A 24,485-nucleotide genomic window follows, 5' to 3' on the forward strand; every position below is an offset into this window, starting at 1 on the left:
AATTTGAGAGATCATTTTCAGGAAATACTTCATAGAGGAAGTGTGGTACCTGAGCCTAGCCTCAAATTTTAATAGCTAGAAATGAAGGATATTGTATTCCAGGGATTAAAATATACATGAGGAATGATTTGCAGACATACCATTTTAAAAATCACTTATCCATTTATTTTCCTTGTGTTTTAAATGCAGTTATGGATGTCCAGGCATTTGAGAGGTTGCTTGGGCCCTGCATGGACATTATGAAGAGGAATATTTCCAATTATGAAGAGCAACTGGTGAAAATGTTTGGTTCAAGCGTGGACCTGAGTGACCCAGGAAATTAGGCACAGCATCTCCCTTCTCCCCCGTGCCTTCTCAGTTTGATACAGAAACTCCTCCTGTCAACAACACAACACATAAGGAAAACAGACACTACAGAACAGTTCTTGCTGTTGCTGCTGCTGCTGTCGTCTTGGGCATTTTAGAAAACATGTCTCAGCACATTTGGATGGGTAAAGGCTGAATCTATGCCTCCACTTTGCTGCTGAAATTCCATTTACTAGACTTATTTTCATGATGTTTCTAACTCATTTTTCACACCTTTGGTTCAGAATGGCATGTCTCTCCAGCAATTTAAGTGCCTGATACAAAGTCCAAAGTATAAAATCCTCTTTTTTTTTTTCTCTTGCTGCTGCTACTGCTATTGGCTGGTTTTTTTTTTTGTTTTTTGTTTTTTAACAAAGCTGCAGAAACTGGTTCTGTCCCCATCTTCCCAGGGAGGAAAGATTTACAGTCTCTGATCTCTTCCTTTGTCATTACTCTGAGAATGTCAAATCTGCTCTGAATTGTAGCTTTTAGATTTGAAATTAAAATTACCTAAGTATTTTTAAGTAATATCTTTAGAGCATTATGATACTGTGATGTTTGTGCTACCTACTGAAAGTTAAACATGTTACAGGTGATTCCAAAGCATTTAAGGAGTCTTTCAAGAGAAGAGTACAAGGTTGAAACATAGACAAGGGATTAGAGTCAGGTCATTTCAGCAGTAAACCTGTCTTAAAGGAAGAAAAGGGAGGAGCTGAGAGTATGTTTTTTTCAACCTCCTAGTGTCAACAGAAAGTCAATTTTTAAAATTCAGTATCTTCAGTTAGTGTGACAGAATTATAGTCCATTTAGAACAAGAGGTCTAGAGATGTCTTAGCTTTAACTTCCTAAAAAACTTCTCTATTAAATTGCTGCCACCTTTTTCTTTCCAATTGTCCACATTGGCAGGTGGCAATAATATTGCTGAGAAGTTAACCTGTTCCTGCCTACTGCTCAGAGATATGCCATAATTTTGCTTTTGAATAATCAGTTTTAAAATACTTTTTAAAGAGGGAAAAAGTTTTTTCAGTAACTTTAAAGTAAAAAAATTTTCTGTACTCAAGGGAGTTCCCCTCAATTGTATTCTTTTACAATGTTCTCTCACTCAACTAGACATTCCCAGATGTCAACTGTATTTGCTAAAGTGTTCAAAAAGTTGGCAACATTTACTATTTCACAGGAATTTTTTTTAAAGGCTTTATAATCAGGGAGTTCAGGATGTTTGGTGTTCTGTTTTTTTTTTATTGGGGAGGAAATTTAGTTTGTGTTTGAATAGAACTCCTCTTTAACCTTTAATATATATCAAGTAGAATTTTGAGTTAACTTGACATGCTTTAAATAAGATTTTTTTTCCATCCGAGTGATTGAGAATCTATCCTAAGGGGATTGCAGAAGCAGCACAAAAATTGCATAAAGATAGGCATTAAATATATAGCAAGTTAATAGTAGATCAATAGGCTCTTCCCATTTTCCATTTTCTTTTGACTTGTATGACTCACTGGGACCTGCCCAAGCAATTATGTATCTGGGGTTGTATAATTTTAATTGTGGATAAGGATGCTAATAGAACTGACCCCAGTATTTACCTTTCACCACCACGCAAGCTAGGGCTTTCTGCTATGGACATATGGCCAGTGTGGCTAACATCTGTAAAAAGCATGATGGCATGTAGTTACCTCCCCCATTCATACACACATACGAAGAATTTTCAGCCAGCAGCAATCCTTATTCATTCATCCTAAGGTTTTTTGTTTTTTGTTTTTTTTTTTAAGTTTTATGAATTGGAAGCAGATCTAATCTTTATTAAGGGCACTGTATTAGCTCACACATTTCTCAGAATTGTGAGCTGGTTTATGATTCGTGCTGGTGAAACAGGGATATAGCATTGTTCAAAACCATTTCATGTTTTGATTTTTTTTTCTAATTCCATTCTTTTCTGCAGTGTCTGTTTTTTATCAGATGAATCCAGAAAGCAACAGAAATGTCATTAATGTTTCCAAGGTTTTGCACCTTTTTTCTAATTTTTGGATCTTAAATTTTAAATGGCATGAACAGCAATAGTTCTTTGCCACAGGTTATGGGATATTTGGCTATTTAAATATATGTACTTGTTCTTTTAAAAGTAATAGGGAGAAGGTGCTGTAAGAGATTATATATATACATATATAATGCATGTGTATATATATATACATATATATATATATATATAGGGGGGTGTGTGTGTATGTATGTATTGTCAGAGCAGCCCTAAAAAGTTATTTCCAAATTAAAAGCCAAAATGAGGTGCTGTTTGTTAACCATGCATCTGTATCACTTAGACTGTCTAGCAAACTGCATGCTAGGGATAGATATGGATTGTGTCAAGAAGTTTTAAGCTTTTCCTTCATAGTCTAATCCTATTCCTCAAAATCTATTCCCTGTGCCCCAGTCTTACTCACATAGCTGTTCCGTATGACTGTGGAACCCAACAGGCTTCAAGCCTTTTTTGTTGGGCTGAGTTGTCCTAATTAAAATTGACATTTGGCTCAGAAGATCAAATCCCTCTGTTTGTATGGTCAAGGGTGGGCCTAGATTGGAGCTTCAAGAGTGAGTAAATGAGGATTGCCTAACAGGGAAAAGGGAAAGATTGGCAGCCAAGCTGGATTTTAAAGAATGTGGAGCTCTGAGGATGTACCTTTTGCAGTGGGGTAAAGTAAGGCTGAGCAAACCAAGTTGTGTTGTTTTCTAAGTTACACCAGTACATCAGAATGACAGTGACATTTTTGTAGTGTTCAATGGTATCTCCTGTGTTTGGTGGGGGCTGCAAGTAATCAGTTTGGAACAAAAGGAAGCTCCACCTCAGCAGTTCTTATTATCCCTTTTATATTATATTCCCCTTGGGAGAAGACTGATTCATGTAACTCTTTCCAGACCTTGCTATTTCCTTTGTACTGAGGGGAGAAGAGGTTTGATAACTTTGAAATATGGTTAGCAGTATTGATATACATCTTCTGAGCCCAATTTTATTCCAATGACTTTGACTCTTTAATCTCTGAAGGATGAATATGTGTGGTTTTGTTTTCTGGATTGATGTTGCTCTGTGTTCTGTTTTTTTTAAAAGAAAAAAAACTGCTGTGGATCCTCAGAGATGAATGTGAAGAGAGCTCTACATATGAGCCTATTAATAAAAGAACTCGGCAGCAAAATGGACAAGAGACAGTGGACTTGAGACTAAGAAACAATTTGTCTGCTGATGCTCTGCTTGTGATTTTTGTGAAGTCAGTGAGAAGAGCCTTTCTTGGTCAGCAGTGTCCTCCTGGCTTATGATATTTCTGTTTGACCAGGCTTTTCATGATTTTTTTTTTTAATGAATCCTGTCTCTTAAAAAAAAAGTGCATTCTGCCCTGAGAAAAAGAAAAAAAAACTTCAAAGTGACATCCTTCATGCTTTGTTTTCAGTTAGTTGATGTTGTATTTTTTGTTCTCAAATTGTATTTGTAACCAACCTTGCCAAAATAGAAACCGTTTTGGGCTTTTTCACTCCACTTACCTATTGTTGTTCTTGCAGTTATTACTGCTGATGGTCTTCAGTCAAGTCAGTCATCTATTGTACAGTCAGAGACCTTGCTGTTTATTTTAATAACTTACAGGACTGTGTCTGTATTATAAAGATAGAAGAAAAAGATGTCACTAACCTCATGGGAGACTTCCTGAAATCCACTTAGCCTGATTTTGGCTAAAATGGGTAACTAGGGCTTCTTCCTCCATTCACCGTAACAAAAAAGAAATCTAATTCAGCATAATTATGCTACCTCAAGGCTAAAAGTGCTTTAAGGGTATTTCACCTGAGTTCTAAACATGACATCAGAAGTGTCTCATTGGATTTGTGAGATTCCCCACCCAAAGTAATTTAAAGGAGGGACCCCATTTTAATTTAGTATTTGACTCTAAAAAGGAAGAGTTGTTATATAGTATTCAACATGTAAATGACCATTATTTTAAAGAGCCACCATCTGCCACAAACAAGCTTTGGGTTTTAAAAGGGGAAAAAAAAACCTCACCATCTCGGGTTTGCTTCATCTTTGATTAATAAATGCTGACATGTTATGTCAAACTGTGTTTGGTGTTATGTTCTCCAATAATTGTATTTCAATGTATTTTATTTCCTCTATAATAACTTGTATTTTATGCATTCAGAAACACTTTTCTGAGGAGTCCATATGCTTACCAGATTTCCAAAGCTGTTCCCACACCAAAAAAAGATTTAAGATCCCATTGAGAAAACCCTACTCTTTTAAGTTCAATTTACTTGTGATGCCTTTGCAGGTTTGCTATTGCACCTCATGTTATAATTAGGCCCTAACAGATCCAGAGATCTGGTTTCCAGTTGCTTATATTTCTATTGCCAGGGTGGCCATGAATTACCCCTTTCTGTGTCCTAAATTTCCTCTGTTAAATGAGTTGGTTGTACTAGGCTATCTCCAAGATCCCTTCCTGCTGTACTATATTTCATGACTTGAATAATTGGCAGTCAGTTTAGGAATTACTGATATGCTATTAGAACCCCACTTTACAATTCCAAGTTAGGATAGTATAGCAGAAAAAAACCCTGCATTTAGAAAACTTGATTTTTTATCCTAACCTTATATGATTTCAGGCAAATCCCTTTTCTTTCCTGGGCCTCAGTTTCTTCCTTAAAATGATGGTAAAAGACGAAATTATCTATGAAGCTCTTCTTCGAGCCCTTAAGTCCTTTGATCTATGATTCAGCTAAAAATATAATTGACTTTTGTCTGTACTGTTCATTTTTTTTTAACCCTTACCTTGTCTTAGAATCAAAACTAAGTATTGGTTCCAAGGCAGAAGAGTGGTAAGAGCTGGGCAGTGGAGGTTAAGTGACTTCCCAAAAGTCACACAGCTAGGGAAGTATCTGACCACATTTGAATCCAGGACCTCCTACCTCCAGAGCTGGCTCTCTATCCACTGAGCCACTTAGCTGCCCCTATACTGTTAATTTTTAAAAGACTAGACAAAGTTAGTTCTATGGTAAGCTATTTTCTAGAGGCCTCATCATTCAAGCAGAAATGAAAGACTTTTTTTTTTTTCATATTCACCAGGAGAAACTTGATTCTGAATCTAATCACAATTTGATCCATTTTTCTTTGCCACTTCTTCAAGGACAATCCAGATACCTCTCCCTCTAATCTGAGGTAATAACAAACTGTGAGAGGAATGTTGGTCAGCAATTCATCCCTCCCTCAGAGAAAATGATTAAGTGTTATCTTTTCATGTTGAAACAAGAAGGAAGAAATTAAACCTCTTCACTTGAATATACAATAAAGCGTTTCGGCAAATCTAACTTTGTGCTATCAAGGAATCATTCTGTAGCTAAAAACAAAAATGTGAGGGCCTAATTTAGCAAAATACTTGATGAGGTGATTACTTTGTCTTTCACACACACACACACACGCTTCCTCAAAGATGTCAAGGTAATGTTATGATCTGACTCATTTATACACACAACCAAATCTAGAGAGTAACCTAGGTATGCGTCTGAGTTGTAAGCCCAGGGCTTCTCTATTGCCATACTTCAGTGACTAGAATTAGAGTTGCAAAGGACCTCAAAGGGCAGCTAGTCCAACCTGCACCCAAACATTAAGAATTGACCAATGAAGGTGTACCCACTACCATCTGAGATAGTATATTACATTTTGGAATGATTTCTAATTGTTGAGAGGTTTTTCCTTACAATCTAAATCTATCCCTTTGAGGATTTCTACCCATTATTCCTAGTTCTTCACTCTGGAGCCAAGCAGAACCAGAAGGACCTCTACCTTACAATGAACCTTCAAATATTTGATGACATCATCCCTCACCCCATGTCTTTTCCAGAAAAAAATACTAGTTTCCCTGATTGAAAGGCATGAATTCAAGGTTCTTGAATATTTCCCTAGAATCTGAGATCCAAAAGGTAGGAGCAGAGCAAAGCATGGGCAACACGCATTTATTAAATGCTGACCACATAAAGTCCTTTAAGGAGCTCACATGCTAAGCAAAACCAATGCATAACAGGGAGCTGAAAAGCAGACATTAAGGGAAAATCTCTGGGAATTCCAGAGAGAAGCCTTCTGTAGAGGGAAACAAAAGCATGGCAAATCTGGCCCATTCCCATAGTAGAGACCCCTAGGAAGAACTCGCCAATGGGAGTAGATCAACATGGAGGAAGGATACTCCCAGATGAAAAGGTCCCAAACAGTGAAGTCTATGAGTAAGAACATCATGACCACAAAGAATGAGAAATACTAGCAGCTGGGCAAAGAAATAAATAGAAATATTTCATAATTACCCTTAAGGAGTTTACAGTGTATACCTGGAGAAACAAGACAAGAAAGACCCTAGCAAATTAATCCTAGAATCTTAGTTGGAAGGGACTTTGAGTCACATAGGATAACTAGGACTTGACATCATGCCTAAGTGACCTTGTCTCTACTTGAAGATCTTTACTTCCAGAGAAAATCTATTCCACTTGGGAAACGTTCTCACTGAGAGAATTTTTCTTTCTATTTGGCCTAAAGGAATAAAGTACAAAAGTTAGGGGACAGGGTGAGATTGTATAGACTTAGTCATGGAAACTAATGATGGAAAAGAATATGAAAGGGAATTAAAAGAAGCCAGAATGGATGGTCTAATAAGGATGATAGTGGGAAAAATATTCGATTGAAAATTCTGTGTTTGAATCCCAACTACTTAACCAGCTCCATGATTTTGGCCAAGTCACTTCACATCTTGGGGTCTTTCATCTATAAAAATTGTAGAGATGAACTAGGTAATTTCTAAATACTATAATCTCTTAGATCTCCCTCCTTGGGGTTGCTTTCTTTTTGTTTTCTTATTGATATCTTTATGCCAGAGTTCCTACTACACTCCATTCCCCATGGAACTTTCCTGTGTAGTAGAAAAGTCAATGAAAACATCTGACCCTATAGTATGCACCATTTTTCACTTATCAACTCCAACCTCTGCCACTCAGGAAGGAAAGAGGTTCCATCAGCTGGACTCAGAACAAGATTGCTCATTGTATTTAATCTGAATTTAACTGCCTTTCAGAGTTATTCTCTGTTATCATAGATATGCCTATTGTACTTTTAGTTCTGTTTAAGTCATCAGTCTATTTACAAGTGTTCCCATTTGAATTCTTCACTTTTCATTACTTACAGTACAGTAATATATTCCATTGTATTCACAGGCCATTATTTGTTCATCCATTCCCCAATTAATGAATATCCACTTTGCTTCCAGTTTTTTGTTACCATAAAATGATGCTATAAATATTTTGGTATCAGTGCAGGAATTCTCTTCACAGGTGCTTTGGATGAGCACTAAAAGATGGAAATGCAAATGGGTGGGGCTAGAATTGCTTTTCAGAGTGCAGTCACTGCATCAGCAATCAGATAGTGCTTTAAGTTGATCTTTCAACTTTTTTCACGTGCACTATAGGAACCTACCTGAGTTCTCATAGCTTCCAACACAGTTTGTTTTCTATCCTTCCTCTAGTGCAAGAACAATGGTGTAAATTTCCTACAGATCTCAACCTTAGAAATCAGACCAGGTTCTATTTTACCCACCTTAGAGAGCTGAGAATGTAAAAGATTATCATAACTTACTTCATAACTCTTAAAATAACTCAAGACACTACATCCTACTGAGATCTTTATTTTTTTCCCCATCTTCATTTGACTCAAAGGACTACATGATCATGTTATAGACTAGACTGCAGTTTTTTTTTAAAGGATGAAAAAAATGGTATAGTATAAAAGGGAACCAAACATTACTGTTATGAGAGGTTTTAAAATATCTACTGCCCAATGGTGGCTTTCAATCCTGATGAGGTCTGAGCATTCAATTTTGCAAAAGAACATCTTTGCCCCAGAAGCTTTTTGCATAGGAGGGCTACCAACAATGCCCCCCAGTATCAAAGTTAGAAAAGTAAAAAAGGAAACAATCTCATTATGTGTTGGAGAACAATTCCCTTCCAAACACCTGTAGGGAAAGTTTTTCCTACCTCTGAGGCCAGAACCCCACAATTGGCTACATCCCCAGCTTCTTTTGATTTGTTTCTTATAAAGCAGTCAACTACCTTTGTCTTAAATGCTCTGCCACAGCATGATGCTACATGACCTTTTTGATAGCTTAGAAAACAATATTAGAAACAGCTATATTAGAAGCCTCAAAGAAAAATGTAAATAGATATCAGCCCAAAAAGGACTCCTAGAAAGGCTCGAAAAAGGATATTAAAAGTCAAGTAGGGCAATAGAGAAAATGTTGGGAAAAGAAATGAAAATATTGCAAGAAACTCATTAAAGAGTCAACAGGTTGGTAAAGGAAGCACAAAAAATGGAAAATGATGTAAAAAATTAACTAAAGAAAACTCCTTAAAAAGCAGAGTTGGCCAAATGAAAAAGGCAGAAAATTCACTGAAGACAACTTCTTAAAAAGTGAAATTAGTTTAATGGAAAAGGAGATACAAATGTTCAATTAAGAAAATAATGCCTTAAAATTAGAATTGGGCTAGTGGAAGTTAATGATTCCATGGGATATCAAGAAACAACAAAACAAAATCAAAATAATGAGAAATTAGAAGAAAATGTGAGATATCTCATTGGGAAAACAGTTGACCTGGATAATAGATCCAGGAGGGATAATTTAAGAATTTAACTACTTGAAAGCCATGATGAAAAAAAAGAGCCTAGACAATTTCAATAGATTATTAAGGAAAACTTATATCCTAGAATCAGGGGATAAATATATAATATATACTGAAACAATCCAATAATCACCTCTTATAAGAAATCCCCAAATAAAAAAACTTCCAGGAATATTATTGCCAAATTCCAAAGCACCCAGGCCAAAGAGAAAATATTACAAGCAGCCAGAAAGAAACAATTTAAATATTGTAGAATCACAGTCAGGATTACACAGGACCTAATAGTTTCTGCCTTAAAGGATCAGAGAGCTTGAAATATGGTGTTCTGGAAGGCAAAGAAGCTAGGATTGCAACCAAAAATTATCCACCTAGCAAAAGTGAGGTAGGGGGGAGAGTGAATGTTAAATGAAATAAAGGACTTTCCAGCATTCTTAATGAAAAAACCATAGTTAAACAGACATTTTGGTCTTCAAATGCAAGACTCAAGAGAAGCCTAAAAAGGTAAACAGGAAAGAGAAAACATAAGGGATTCAATAAGGTTAAACTTACATTCCTACATGGGAAGATGATACTTATAATTCTTAAGAACTTTATCCACAGTGTCATCCTCCTGCACAAGGTCATCTAGACTAAAGGGTAAAAGGCATAGCTTTCCAAGAGTCTTTGCACATATGGAATGAAGACAGTCTGATTCTAAACCCACTAGTAAGCAGAAAGCCAGCATTTATTAAGTGTCTGCTATATGCCAGGTACTAAGTTCTAGGAATACAAATACAACCAAAAAGACAATGTCTGGCCATAAGCTTACTTTCTAAAGGGAAAAGATAATATCTAAAAAGGGAACTGAAAGGGGTGAGGGTGGGATAAGAATAAAGGATGTCATAAAAGTGAAGTCTGTAGTGTCAGAAGTATTGCTGGGAAGGAGAATGAAGCTTGACTGACCTGGAACAATCTCTCAAATGGAGGCCCTGCAATTTGGAATTATGCCCAAAGGGATATAAAAGAATGCATACCGTTTAATCCAGTAATACCACCACTAGGTCTGTATCCCAAAGAGATTTTTTTTTTAATGGGAAAGGGTATGTTTGTCCAAAAATATTTATAGCTATTCTTTTTGTGGTTACCAAGAATTGGAAACTAACAGGATCTCCCTAATTTGGGGAATGGCTGAAAAATTGTGGTATATAATATTGATAGGATACTATTGTGCTATAAGGAATGATGAACAGGATGATTTCAAATAGAGCTAGAAAGCTCTACATGAACTGATGCATTAGTGAAATGAGCAGAACCAAGAAAACATTGTACACAGTAATAGCAATATTGTGCAATGATCGAATGTGATAGACTTTGCTACTAACAGCAATCCAATGATCCAAAAAATTCTGAGGGACTTAATGAAAAAGAATGCTATCCACCTCCAGAAAAAGAAGTGTGGGAATAGGATTTATCACTTGTTTATTTTGGGATTATGTTTGGGGGTTTTAGTTTTATAAAATAATTCACTTACAAGAATGAATAATATGGAAATGTTTTGTGTGATAATATATGTATAACCCAGAATGAATTGCTTACCAGCTCTGGGTGGGTGGACGGTAGGAGGAAAGGAAACAATTTGGATCATATAAGTTCAGAAAACTTGTGTGGAAATGTGTTATTAAAGTTAAAAAATACAAAATGATAAAAATTTTTTAAAAGTAAAAAAAAAAACAAATGGAGACCCTGGAAAGAACTCATCAATGAGAAATGGGAACCATATTCCTAGGATAACAGGTTCCAGAAAAGAAGGGAAGTTCCAGAGTGTGAAAGTAGATGAGTCATGGTGGCAAAGTTCTTAGAATCAGAAGCAACTTGAGGCAGAGACTGTTTAATTTTTTTTCTTTAAAGAAGCAAGCTTGGGAGATGTCCAGACCATAAGGTCAGAAAATATCTTAGCCACACAAGAACCTCTTACTCTCACTCCTAGAGTATAAAATTTCTACCTTGTGCCCAAGCTTATGCCCAACTTAGACCCCTTGGCAACTGGCTACACGGTCTCTGCTCAAAATGACTGAAAGTAATCATTGCTGGTTGCCAAGCTCTAAGAGGAAGAAGTATGACAGAGATTATCTTGTCCCCTCTTCAAAAAAAATATGACCAATATTCCTAAAGCCATTTATGGTGACCATCAAGAACAGGAAAATTAAGATACAGAATAAAAGCCTTGAACATTTATTCCTTCCAAAATTGCTCTCCTAGCAACTTGAAGACACCCCCTCCCTGCTTAGTACAGACCTGTTCCTGTACAGACTGTGGTCTTAGTGCTATTCTGGAAACTCCCTTCCCAGTAATTCTGCTTGTCCAGGCGTGAATAAGTAAGCCAAAATAATGGTGGTAAGAGAATAGCTATAATAAGAGGGAAGACACACCCTGCAAAGGATGGGGAGGTAATTCTATGGTTTGGGTTTCAACAGGGTAGGCTGCCCTACTCTACTCCAGTGCCTTCCCAGTACCTGAGGCCAAAGGATTCACAAGTTGTAACAAGCCAGTGGGAGAAAGAACACATTGATGTATTAGTATTAAAAGTTCCTTGAGGATTAAAGCTGTTTTGTTTTTGTCTTTTTCTCCCTAGCATCCAGCACATTTGGTACACAAGAAGTGCACAATCAAAATTCTTTGAGTCAAATTGAATCAACAAATACTCAGCAAACACTGGGATAGTTATACAAAGAATGAGACATATCCCTCTTCCCAATGAGTTTTTATAATCCAGCTCAGAAAACAAAACATACACATATGAGGAACAGGACAGTAATGAGTATCTGACATTAAGATTAATGTGGTGTTTTTTTTAACCCTTAGAATCAATATTATGTATTGGTTCCAAGGAAGATGAAAGATAAGAGCTAATCAATAGGGGTTGGGTGACTAATCCAGGATCACACAGCTAAGAAGTATCTGAGATCAGATTTGAACCCAGGACCTCCTGTCTCTATCTTAGCTCTCAATCCACTAAGCCATCTAGCTTCTCCCAGGTTTAATGTCAATGTTAAAAAATCATCTAAGCCCAGCAGGCTGGGGTCCTTGTCCCATCCTCTTTTCCACTAAAAAAGACTCTCAGTTCTGGACCTAGGTACACAGTTCTGTCCGAGTTCAGTTCTAGGGGAGCTTGATCTCTGATGAAAGAAGTTGGGCTCATATTCTTTAGTTAGTTATATTTCCCAATCTGGTGCCCTAGAGAAAAATAAGCGCCTAATGCCAGAAATGTAGTTTATGTAAAATGAATCAAGTATGGGGCAGGGATTTATTCCTAAACACAAAATGATAAAAAAACAAAAAAATACTCACTGCATGCATGACAAGACTCATTCTAAACAAGCAGCAGTACTATTAATATACTCTGCCAGGAGGCTAATACTTAAAACCATCCAAGCATAAAGGAGTTTGAGGGGCTGCCAGCTTTACATTTCACCTCAGCTCTGCTTTATCTGTGACTTTTAGAAAGTCAGGACAAGAATTTGGATTTTTCCTCTTACCAGTAGTCATCTCCAAGAATCATTAGAGTCATTGTTGGGAACTCCTCCCTTTGTCACTAGGCAATTTCAACCAAAGGGCCAAGGACCACTCTTTAAAAAAAAAAACAAAAAAACAAAAAAAACCTTGCCTTCCATCTTAGAACCAATACTGTGTATTGGTTCCAAGGCAGAAGAACAGTAATGGCTAGGCAATGAGGGTTAAGTGACTTGCCCAGGGTCACACAGCTAGGAGTAGGACCACTCAAACTCACAAGGTGATCTCCAGTCTTGGACACATAACACCTCAGTATTAATATTCATTCATTCAAAAACAGAATCAGGTTTGTCTAAACAGAACATGAGATTTAGTCGACCTATATTTATTCAGAAATTTGCCTTAGAACTCTAAGGCAACTCTAACATGATGCGCATGAAGGGTCAAAGAGAGGGACAGAGATAGAGTCACCATCTTGTGGAAAGTCCAATGAATCATCTCTTCCCATTAGCTCAGTAGCCAATTAACCAGGCTGCTTTGTCACCCTCATTCACCACAAAAGATGTCTTGTCATTCCAAAGTGCCAAAGCTGACATCAATGGATGACGCAAATGGACAGAAGCAGGAAGTGAATGGCCATCTATTCTCCATACAAACCGTGTTAAAAATGCTGGAGATCACAACTGCTGAAGGACTTCCAAGAGAGAGAATGAGATGGATTGCAGAGACCCAAGAAAGGTGATTTGGAAAACCCAAGCCTTGCTGGGTGGATAGGATGTGAGGGAGTGAGGGAGTCCCAGGAAAGAGGAAATGGGCCGGAGAGAGATGAGTGCTATGAGGTAGGGATTGGGAGATACGAGGTGAGGAAAAGCATACATACGGTCAGGAAGAGCACAGGGCAACTGGCCATACTGAATCATAGCTATGCAAATACAGGTCTACACATACAGCTGCACAAGTACCCAATACATCTGTAGAATATGTATATACAGCTTCAAGGGAACAGTCAGGAAGAACACAGCAATCCTGGACTGTCTGGGTCTGAGGAATACACACATAACAGTTTGCATCTATATGGATATATAGACAGACAGATGGACAGACGGATGGATGGATGGATAGACAGAAAGACAGAGACAGAGAGGGATAGAGATAGATAGATAAACAGGTAGATAGGTAGATACAGATAGATAGATGGATGGATAGACAGAAAGACAAAGAGAGAGACAGATAGATAGAAAGACAGACAGGCAGATGGATAGATAGATACATGGATGGATGGATAGATGGATGAATAGATAGATGGATAGATAGATAGATAGATAGACAGACAGACAGACAGGTAGGTACAGATAAATAGATGGGTAGACAGAAAGACAAAGAGAGACGGGTAGATAGATAGATAGATAGATAGATAGATAGATAGATAGATAGGTAGGTAGATAGATAGGTAGATAGATAGATAGATAGATAGATGGATGGATGGATGGATGGATGGATGGATGGATGGATAGATGAATAGATAGACAGACAGACAGATAGATAGATAGATAGATAGATAGATAGATAGATAGATAGATAGATGGACAGATGGTTAGATGAATAGATAGACAGACAGACAGACAGACAGACAGATAGATAGATAGATAGATAGATAGATAGATAGATAGATAGATAAACAGACAGACAGACAGAGAGGTGTAGATATAGATATAACTATATGGGAGGCAGTCTATATGGAAAATGATGAAGGTCTGGACTAGGGCAGTAATATAATTAGCAATGGAGAGAAGATATAAAGGAGAGATTATTAGGAAGAAGGGATCAACATAATTTGGTCCTGGAGAACTATAAAATCCATGCTATAGCCCTGGTAGCCCACCCAGAGCTGAGTTATAAGGAGACGGTCTTACAGCAGATTTGTTTACGGCAGGCTTTGGAGGGTGACTCAGTGTAGAGGCTGGGGTGACGATTTCTGGCCTGACTCAAGCAGAGCTGTCCCATGTTTTTCATACCACAATGCTGCTGAAAATGGAGAATCATTTCTAATGGCCAGTCAAGTCAGTTCCTGAGTTGACCAGCAGGTGGCAGTCTGTCCCCGAGCAGAGTTGACAAGTGTGGTGGGTTTAGGGATGCCTTCCCTTTTTCCGCCTCTGCCCACTTCTCTCTATCCCTTCTCCCAGGCCATCCAGGAGTCAGTCTTCGCTAGGTCCATCCAGGAAGCTGGGAGAGAGAAGATGCAGGTGTTGGCTGAAGCCTGTGGAAGAAAGCTGACAATGGGGCTTGAAGGGTTCAGAGAATAATGGGGCGAAGGAATCGAGTAGCTCAGAGATACAGCACAGGGTAGTGGATTTGGACACAGGAATGACTCGGTTTCATGTCTTGGGTCTATTACGTTATAATACCTTGGAGAGACAAGTCATTTCCCCTCTATCGGCCTCACTCTTCCCACCTGTCAGATAGAAAGGTTGAGCTCCGTGGTCGGTTCTATTAGGCACCATGTTTGAGGAAAGCCCAGTGATCAGCTGAAAAACTTTCAGAAGGGATTGGAGGTGTGACACACCAGGACCATTTGAAAGAGCTGAGGTTTAAACTAGAGAAGATAAGATTTAGGCAGGATATGCTCATTATCTCAATCTTTTTTTTTTTTAAAGAAAGATTGGATCTTATTTCGCCCAGGCTAGAAGTACAGGAGCTATTCATTAGTCAGAGAAGCTTTGACCAACTCAATTTCCAACCTGGGATAATTCAGCCCAACTTAGGCAAAATGGTGGCATTCTTAAGGACCTGCTACAATAATGATGAGTTAAGTTCAGATGCCCAAAAGCCTAGCCCTCTGCAACTCAAGATTTCCAAGCTCAAGAGATGCTCCACAAAGCTTGGATTCTGGGCACTAGGAACAGTAATTCTTTCCCTAGGATATTGTGTGTTCTCCTACATACATAAGTGTTCCTCTTTTTAATACTCTGAGGATCCTAATCCATTGATCCATGCTCAAACCAGAGAACTCTGAAAGTAGGATATGAAGGGACAATCTGAGCCTGAAGTTTGGGGGTAGAGGATGGGTGATCTCTGATCAGAGGCAGATAAATGTCTTGGGAAAAGCAGCTTGGCATAGTAGAGACAAGAGGAACAGCTAAGTAGGATAGGAGATAGAGTACTAGGCTTGGAATCAGGAAGGCTCATCTTCCCCAGTTCAAATCTGGTCTCAGACATTTACTAGCTATGGGACTCTGGGCACATCATTTAATCCTCTTTGCCTTTGTTTTCTCATCTGTAAAATGAGCTGAGAAGGAAATGGCAAACAACTCCACTATCTTTGCCAAGAAAACTCCAAAATGACAACAGAAGCAAATACAACAACAAATAATGATAGTACTAGAGACATGCTGGTTTTAAAACCAGGGTACCTTGATTCAAAATCTAACTACTGATAATTTTTTTGTTTAAAAATAAAAGTGCCCAAAGATCTCAGCTTTTGGAATAAGAATTCACTCTTTAACAAAAACTTCTGGGAAAATTGGAAAATAGTATGACAAGAGGCAAGGTATAGACCAATATCTCACCCCATACCAAGATACGGTCAAAATGAATATATGATTTAGATAGAATGAGTGATACCATAACTAAATTAGGGAAACACAGAATAGTTTACCTGGCAGATCTTTGGAAAAGAGAGGAATTTATGACCAAATAAGAGTTGGAGATACTATAAGATGTAAAATTAACAATTTTGATTATATTAAATTAAAAAGTTTTGTTACAAACAAAACTAATGTAACCAAGGTTAAAAGAGAAGCAACACACTGAGGGAAAACATTTTATAACAAATCTCTCTGATAAAATCCTAATTTCTCACATTTATAGAGAACTGAGTCAGATTTCTAAGAATACAAGCCATTCCCCAGCTGAAAAATGGTCAAAGGATAAAAACAGGCAATTTTCAGATGAAGAAATCAAAGCTATCAATAATTGTATTTTTAAAAGTTCTAAATCACTCTTGATTAAAGAAATGTAAATTAAAACAATGCTAAGGTACCACTTCACACCTATCAGATTGTCTAATATGGCAGTAAAGGAAAATGGTAAATGTTGGAGGGGATGTGGCAAAATCAGGACACCAGTGTATTGTTGATGGAGAGATAAACTGATCCAACCATTCTGGAGGGCAATTTGGAACTATGCTCAAAGGGCTATAAAACTGTGAATACTCTTTGATCCATTAATACCACTACTGAGTCTGTGTCCCAAAGAGATAATAAAAAAAATGTTTTTTAAGGATGGGGAGAAGGACCCATGTGTACAAAACTACAGCAGCTCTTTTTGTGGTGGCAAAGAACTAGAAGTCATGGGGATGCCCTTCAATTGGGGAATGGCTAAACAAATTGTGATTCATGTTGGTGATGGAATACGATTGTGCTATAAGATTATAAGAATGATGATTTCAGAAAAAGCTGGAAAGATCTGCAGGAGCTGATGCAGAGAGAAATAAGCAGAGCTGGGGGAACACTGTACACAATAACAACAATTTTATATGATGATCAACTGTGAAAACTTGCCAACTCTCAGCAATGTGATGATCTAGAACAATCCTTTTTAAAAATGTATTTATTTGTATTTGGTGATCTGAGACAATCCTGAAAGACTTGTGCCAGGGAATGCTATCCACCTCCAGAGAAAGAACTGTTGACATCATCTTTCACATTTATGGTTTTATTTGGGGGTCTTGATTAGGTATGAGTATGCTCTTAGAATAATAACAAATATCAAAGTGTGTTTTACATGATAAAAAATAAAATAAAAAAGAATAAAAATGATTTAGCTATTGATACTTATTGGCTGTTTTACCATGGACAGATCACTTCCCTTCATTGAAGAGTTTCCTTATCTATAAAATGGGAAGAAGAATAGTACCACCTATTTAATAAAACTATTGTAAAGAAAGCACTATGGAAACCCTCAAGAATCAGAAAAATGGAAAGGTACTATGACTGTTATCAGCCATGGGCTGAACAGAGACAGCCTACTGCTTCTGGAGAGTGAGCCCAACAGCTTTCCTGTATGTTCTAAGCCTAGGGACCCTGCTGTATTTTGGGCTTTTATTCTGGAGTCCAGTTGGGGCAAAAAGCATATGACTAAGAGAAAAGCAACTGGGTTATATGGGCAGCAAAGGAAAAAGCTAGAGGTGAGGCCAAGGTTCTGTTCTGGAAAAGGCAAGAGAAGCATATTTTCCTCTTTCAGGAACATGGGTGCTAAATTTCTTCATAATAACCTCCCCCATTTCTAAAGCACGTGAAGACTTAACAAAAGTATTTTCCCCAACTCGAGGGAAGTAGAGAGGATGAGGATCACTATTTATTTTATGTTCAGGAAATTTGAGGTCAAAGGAATAAGATGATTTGTTCAGAAGTCCCACAGCTCCTAAAGTTAGGATTTGAACTGATCTTCAAACCCAATGCTATTTCTGCAGTGTTCAGCTGTCTGCTCTCAAGAAGTTCCAGGCTGAGGAAATCTGCAGCCCTTGTTGAGCATCACTGGGGGCGGAGGCCTTGGCGATTCCAAATCTCCAGGCTCTCCTGGGCCCTGCCTCTTCTCCTGTGGGTTTTTCGTCTCCTGAGATGACATTGTACAAGCTCCATGTCAACATCATCAGGTGACACAAACAGTTCTCAAAGCCAGGACTATACCTGGCTCCTGGGATTCAGTTTTGTATTGTAGATTACCTGAATACCGAGAGGGTTTCTTAGACCAGGAATTGACTCCCGTTTCTCTATCAGAGGTAGTCCAAGGCAAAGTCCAGGCCTAAATATCATGGGACGAGATATTCAAGTGCAAGAAAAAATTCCCAGTAAGAGCAGGGAGTCTACTTCTATACCTATAAACCCGACAAAAAAAGAGGAACAAAACATTAACCTTCGGTACCATTCTGCTAGCTGCATCTACTGTAGGCACCATAATTTATAGTGGTCATGATTATCATATCTGATGCCTAGCTTAGAGACCAACCAGTCCAATGCTCTCGTTTTATAGAAGAAAAACTGAGCCCTGGAGAGGGGAAGGGCTGTCAGCACCTTTCCAGGTCCCACTGTCATAGATATTCATAGAAGCAATAATAATATTTTTAATCCACATTTTTTCTATCATACAATTGTCTCCCCAGGTTTCTATTTCTATCCAAGGCCATCCATATCTGCTACTGAGCTCATTTACCCTAGTGCCCTCATGGTGGCTTTTCCCTCAACCTTCCTTGGACCTCAGATTGGGCTTCTTTTCCCTCTCCCACCTCCTTTGTCATCTTTGTCACCTCTGGTCAATCTAGCTTTGGCCTCTCTCTCTGTGCCAACCTCAGAACACGTGCGTTACATATATGTCCAAGATCTGGACCCTTAAAATAGGAGGACCAGAAAAAGAGCCAGTGGTCCCAGCCTTTGGAGTAAATGGAAGGATGGAGGTATGGTACCTTCTCAGTTAACAACAGCAGTCTTACTTAGCCATAACATGGAAAGGGTGCTTACTCAGCCAGGACATAGCACCAGCTGAGGCAGACACTCCTCCAGCCCCATGGCCTCATCCAGAAACAAGTCTAGTCCAAGGGTCAGGATATGGTCAGTGGGCTGTCCACCAAGGCTGAGGGGCATCAATTCCTATAAACTAGCTTTTCTTTTTTCAAACACTGGGAAATCATGTCAATAGCTCGAGCCTTCATCCTCTGGATCAGTTCAGTTTCAAGGATAGTTTCCATGCCTTTCTATTTTGAAATCTTTACCTTCTGCAGAAGAATGGTAAGGGTTAGGCAATGGGGGTTAAGTGACTTGCCCAGGGTCACCAGCTGGAAGTATCAGATGTCATATTCTGCCCCGAAGTGACTTTCAAGGTAAAAATTAATTTAGCTTGCACAGGATGGGCCCCCTAAAAAGGCAATTCAATCTATTTGACAAGAGTCTTAATGTAACCATTGATCACGTTGTTGTTAGACTTGTGTCTGATAAGGTAGATTTTTTTTTTAATGCCCAAGTTTGTAGCAATTCTGTCCTTGAAAGTAGATTTCTAAAATAACTTGCGATTATGTTCCTAGTTAGGGAACAAAAACTCTTAACAATTACATGATGGTGGTGGTGGTTTGAAATCCTAGTCCTGTCCTAGGAAAGGTCACTCCCAACTATGTGACTTCCAGAGCTGTTCCACACCCTCATGTTCCAAACAAAGGAAAACCAGGAAATATAAGGACAAAATTAATCACAGGGATGTGTAAAAAAATAAAATTAGATCTTTCAAATGCAGATGCTAACAGAATTTGTTTTAAAAGATACACTTAGAAACTGGTGAATCCAAGTTACATAGAGAATTGATATAAACCAAAAGTCTGATCATTTCTCAGTAAATAAGTGGTTAAAATGGTTTTAAAAAGGAAATAATTTTCTGAAGAAATTCTGAATTATTCATATCATACCTTGAAAATTGGCAAAGATGACCTAAAATTTTTTTTTAAACATTATTTTATTTGGTCGGTTTCATACATTATTCACTGGAAACAAAGATCGTTTTCTTTTCCTCCCCTCCCCTCCCCCCCCCCCCCCCCCCCCCCGCCTTTCCCTCTCCCATAGCCGACGCATGATTCCACTGGTTATCACATGTGTTCTTGACTCGAACCCATTTCCCTGTTGTTGGAATTTGCATTATAGTGTTCATTTAGAGTCTCTCCTCAGTCTTATCTCCTCCAACCCTGTAGTCAAGCAGTTGCTTTTCATCAGTGGATGACCTAAAATTTTTAAGTGGAAAAAAAGCCCACTAATAATTAATAATCCCCTTGTTTGGTAAACTGTGGTTTGATCTAACTTTTATCTGTAAATAAATAAACATATATATATGTATATATATACATGTATATATATACATACCCACATAGATATGTGTATACATACATATGCATATTTGGAAATCTATAGGAAAATGGCTCTATTGTTCATACCCTTTGACCCATTGATGCCCCTATTGGGCTTATATATCAAACTGGTCAAAAATAGACTAAATAGATATAGATATTTTATATTTATTTATTTGAATTTATTTTATTCCAATTTAAATATAAGTGAAAATATTTTAGCATCCATTTGGATTGTAGCAAAGGACTGAGAACAAAGGGAGTGCCCATAAATATAACTTTTTAGGCTTATTATTCATTATCTCACTGTTAGCTCCAAACTAGACTTCTTGCTATCTGTCATATGCAACATTCCATCTCTAGTCTCTGTAACTTTGCCACAGTTGTTTTCCATACCTGGAACACTCTTGCTTCTTACCTTTGCCTTTTCTATACACTTTCCTTATTCTTGTCCCCCCCCCCCCACAGCGAGTCTCCCCCTGAATTTGTATTCACTTTGTATTTTGTATCACTTATTTTTTTACATATTGTTTTCCTTGATAGACTGAAGTTCCCTCTAAATGGTAACTATTTCATTTTTATCTTAGTTTCTTCCAACCCCATCCTATCCCCCACTCAGCACCCAGCAGTTTCTGGAAGTAATAAATGTTTGTTGATAGATTGAATGAATGAACAAACTACAGTATATTAATGTGGTAGAATGTTATTATGCAGTAAGCAATGTTGGACTTCAGGAATTCAGAGAAATGTTGAAAAATTCATACAAACTGGCCCAGAAGAAATAAGATCTAGGAAAACAATATCATATATAAGAGGGAGAGATCAAGGCAACCATTGCTGGATGCATCTGGGGAGCTGCCATGAAATTACCCTTGCAAATTTGGCCTCAGACACTTGCCAGCTGGGTGACCCTGGGCAAGTCACTTGACTCCCATTGCCTAGCCCTTACTGTTCTTCTGCCTTGAAACCCATACACAGTATTGATTCCGAGTTTAAAATTAAAAAAAAATTTACCCTTGCTCGAGGACTTGGGCCTCGATGATCTCGCCCACTGGTGACCCAGACACTACTGCCTTTCAACTTCCAGAATGTGGAGGAAGAACCCCAAGGCTATGGTCACTCTTCCCCTTGGTGCCTCTTACAGAGGCCAGTGCTGGGGAAGAGGGGTTTCTTTCTCTCCTCTCCTCTACAAAGTTGAGGAATCAAAGCCCATCTTCCTTAAACCCCAATCTTAGGCTAGAGGATGGGGGACTTTGAATTTGAGAGCTCTGGCAAATCTGGTCAAGCCTACAGCTATGGTCCATCTCTGGCTAGGGCTAACCCCAGAGAGGAGCCTCCTGCTGCCTTTGATATGGGGGCTCAGGATCTTTCTAAAAGGGAGAAGAGCTGCTTATATATGGATATCAACTGAGTGAACTCATGGCTAAAATCCAAGCAGTGAAGTAGCTATAAGGCTAAAGTCAGCGGCATCAGCGCAAGGGCATCCACAACATCAGAAGTGTGCTACCCCTATGGGCAGGTGCCTTGGCCATGTATGTAGCTCTCTACTTGGGAACTCTGTTTATCCTTTCACACTTGTGGAAGAGTTTCCCCAGGTTTTGGGGGGAGATGCCTTGTTGCTGCCACTCTTACAATGTCATTTTACTAATAACCTTTGTCTTGATCTTCACTGTATAATCTGGTTGACTAGAATATGAGTGAAAAACAAAACCAAACCAAAAAGCACTGGTGAGTATTCATGAAATCATTTCAGAAGTACAAATAGACTCCCTGAGTACCCAGAGGTGAGGTAGCTATCTCTAGAGAGCCAATCTAACTTGCCACTTCTGCCATAAAAGATTCAATTTCTTCACCCACTTTATTGCCATTGGCTGCCTCTCCTGCCTAGGATTCTATCCCTCCTTATCTTCACCTCCTGGATTCTTTGATGTCCTTCAAGACTCAGCTTAAGCCCTTTAATGCTCATGCCTTCCCTCTGAGATTATCTCCAATTTATCCTGTCCATATCTTGTTTGTATGTTGTTATTTTCATATTATCTCCCCAATTAGACTGTGAGGTCCTTGAGATTAGGGACGTGTTTTGCCTTTCTTCAAATCCTGAACACTTAGCACAGTGCCTGGCACATAATAGATTTTAAATAAATTCTTATTTGTTTGTCTAAACGCTTACCTTTTGCCTTAGACCGATTCTGTCTAGAATAGTTTCAAGTTAGAATCAGAGGTAAGAGCTAGGCAGTTGGGGTTAAGCTACTTGCCCAGGGTTACACAACTAGGAGGTGTCTAAAGTCATATTTGAGCCCAGGACCTCTCATCTCCACACCTAGCATTCTATCCACTGAGTCACTTTACTGTCCCTTAAGAAATTCATCTTGCCACTCTCCACACAGTTAAAATTAGATCTAAACAATTGGAAAAACATTGATTGCTCATGGGTGGAATGAGCTAACATAATAAAAATGACAATCCTATCCAAATTAATTTACTTATTTAGTGCCATACCCATTGAACTACCAACAAACTTCTTTACTGAATTAGAAAAAAATAACAAAGTTCATTTGGAAGAACAAAAGACCAAGGATATCCAGGGAAATCATGAAAAAAAAAATGCAAAGGAAGGAGGACTTGCAGTCCCAGATCTCAAACTATATTATAAAGCAGTGGTCATCAAAACAATTTGGTACTGACTAAGAGACAGAAAGGAGGATCAGTGGAATAGACTTGGGGTATGTGACCTCAGCAAGACAGTCTATGACAAACCCAAAGACCCCCCAGCTTTGGGGACAAAAATCCACTATTTGATAAAAACTTCTGGGAAAATTGGAAGACAGTGTGGGAGAGATTAGGTTTGGATCAACACCTCACACCCTATAACAAGATAAACTCAGAATGGGTGAATGACTTGAACATAAAGAAGGAAACTATAAGTAAATTAGGTGAACACAGAATACTATACTTGTCAGATCTATGGGAAAGGAAAGACTTTAAAACCAAGCAAGAGCTAGAAAAAAATCACAAAATGTAAAATCAATAATTTTGACTACATCAAATTAAAAAGTTTTTGTACAAACAAAACCAATGTAACTAAAATCTGAAGGGAAGCAACAAATTGGGAAATAATCTTCATAACAAAAACCTCTGACAAAGGTCTAATTACTCAAATTTACAAAGAGCTAAATCAAATGTACAAAAAATCAAGCCATTGTCCAGTTGATAAATGGTCAAGGGACATGAATAGGCAATTTTCAGTTAAAGAAATCAAAACTATCAATAAGCAGATGAAAAAGTGTTCTAAATCTCTGATAATCAGAGAAATGCAAATCAAAACAACTCTGAGGTATCACCTCACACCAGGCAGATTGGCTAACTTGACAACAAAGGAAAAGTAATGAATGCTGGAGGGGATGTGGCAAAATTGGGACATTAATTCATTGCTGGTAGAGTTGTGAATTGATCCAGCCGTTCTGGAGGGCAATTTGGAACTATGCCCAAAGATCGATAAAGGACTGTCTGCCCTTTGATCCAGCCATAGCACTTCTGGGTTTGTACCCCAAAGAAATAATAAGAAGAAAGACTTGTACAAGAATATTCATTGCCGCGCTCTTTGTGGTGGCCAAAAATTGGAAAATGAGGGGATACCCTTCAATTGGAGAATGGCTGAACAAATTGTGATATATGTTGGTGATGGAATACTATTGTGCTCAAAGGAATCATAAAGTGGAGTCATTCCATGGAGACTGGAACAACCTCCAGGAAGTGATGCAGAGTGAGAGGAGCAGAACCAGGAAAACATTGTACACAGAGACTGATACACTGTGGTACAATCAAATGTAATGGACTTCTCCATTAGTGTCAATGCAATGTCCCTGAACAATCTGCAGGGATCTAGGAGAAAAAACACTAATCACAAGCAGAGGACAAACTGTGGGAGTAAAAACGCAGAGAAAAGGCAACTGCTTGACTACAGGGGTTGAGGGGATATGATTGAGGAAAGACTCTAAATGAACACCCTAATGCAAATACCAACAACATGGAAATGGGTTCGAATCAAGGACACATGTGATACCCAGTGGAATCAAGTGTCGGCTATGGG

General features: G+C 38.3%; 1 protein-coding gene across 1 annotated transcript in view; it reads left to right on the top strand.

Annotated features, from left to right (window-relative positions):
- Positions 1–4,434, top strand: part of PRKAR2A (protein kinase cAMP-dependent type II regulatory subunit alpha) — a 154,355-nt gene extending 149,921 nt beyond the window's left edge. The window contains exon 11 of the mRNA XM_007499823.3: positions 190–4,434. Within this exon, the coding sequence (XP_007499885.1) occupies positions 190–323 (134 nt within the window). The 3' untranslated portion in view covers positions 324–4,434. The remainder of the gene's footprint in view (positions 1–189) is intronic.
- The last annotated feature ends 20,051 nt before the right edge of the window (positions 4,435–24,485 follow it).

Source organism: Monodelphis domestica, chromosome 7 (assembly GCF_027887165.1).
Source record: "Monodelphis domestica isolate mMonDom1 chromosome 7, mMonDom1.pri, whole genome shotgun sequence".
NCBI classification, from domain to species: domain Eukaryota; kingdom Metazoa; phylum Chordata; class Mammalia; order Didelphimorphia; family Didelphidae; genus Monodelphis; species Monodelphis domestica.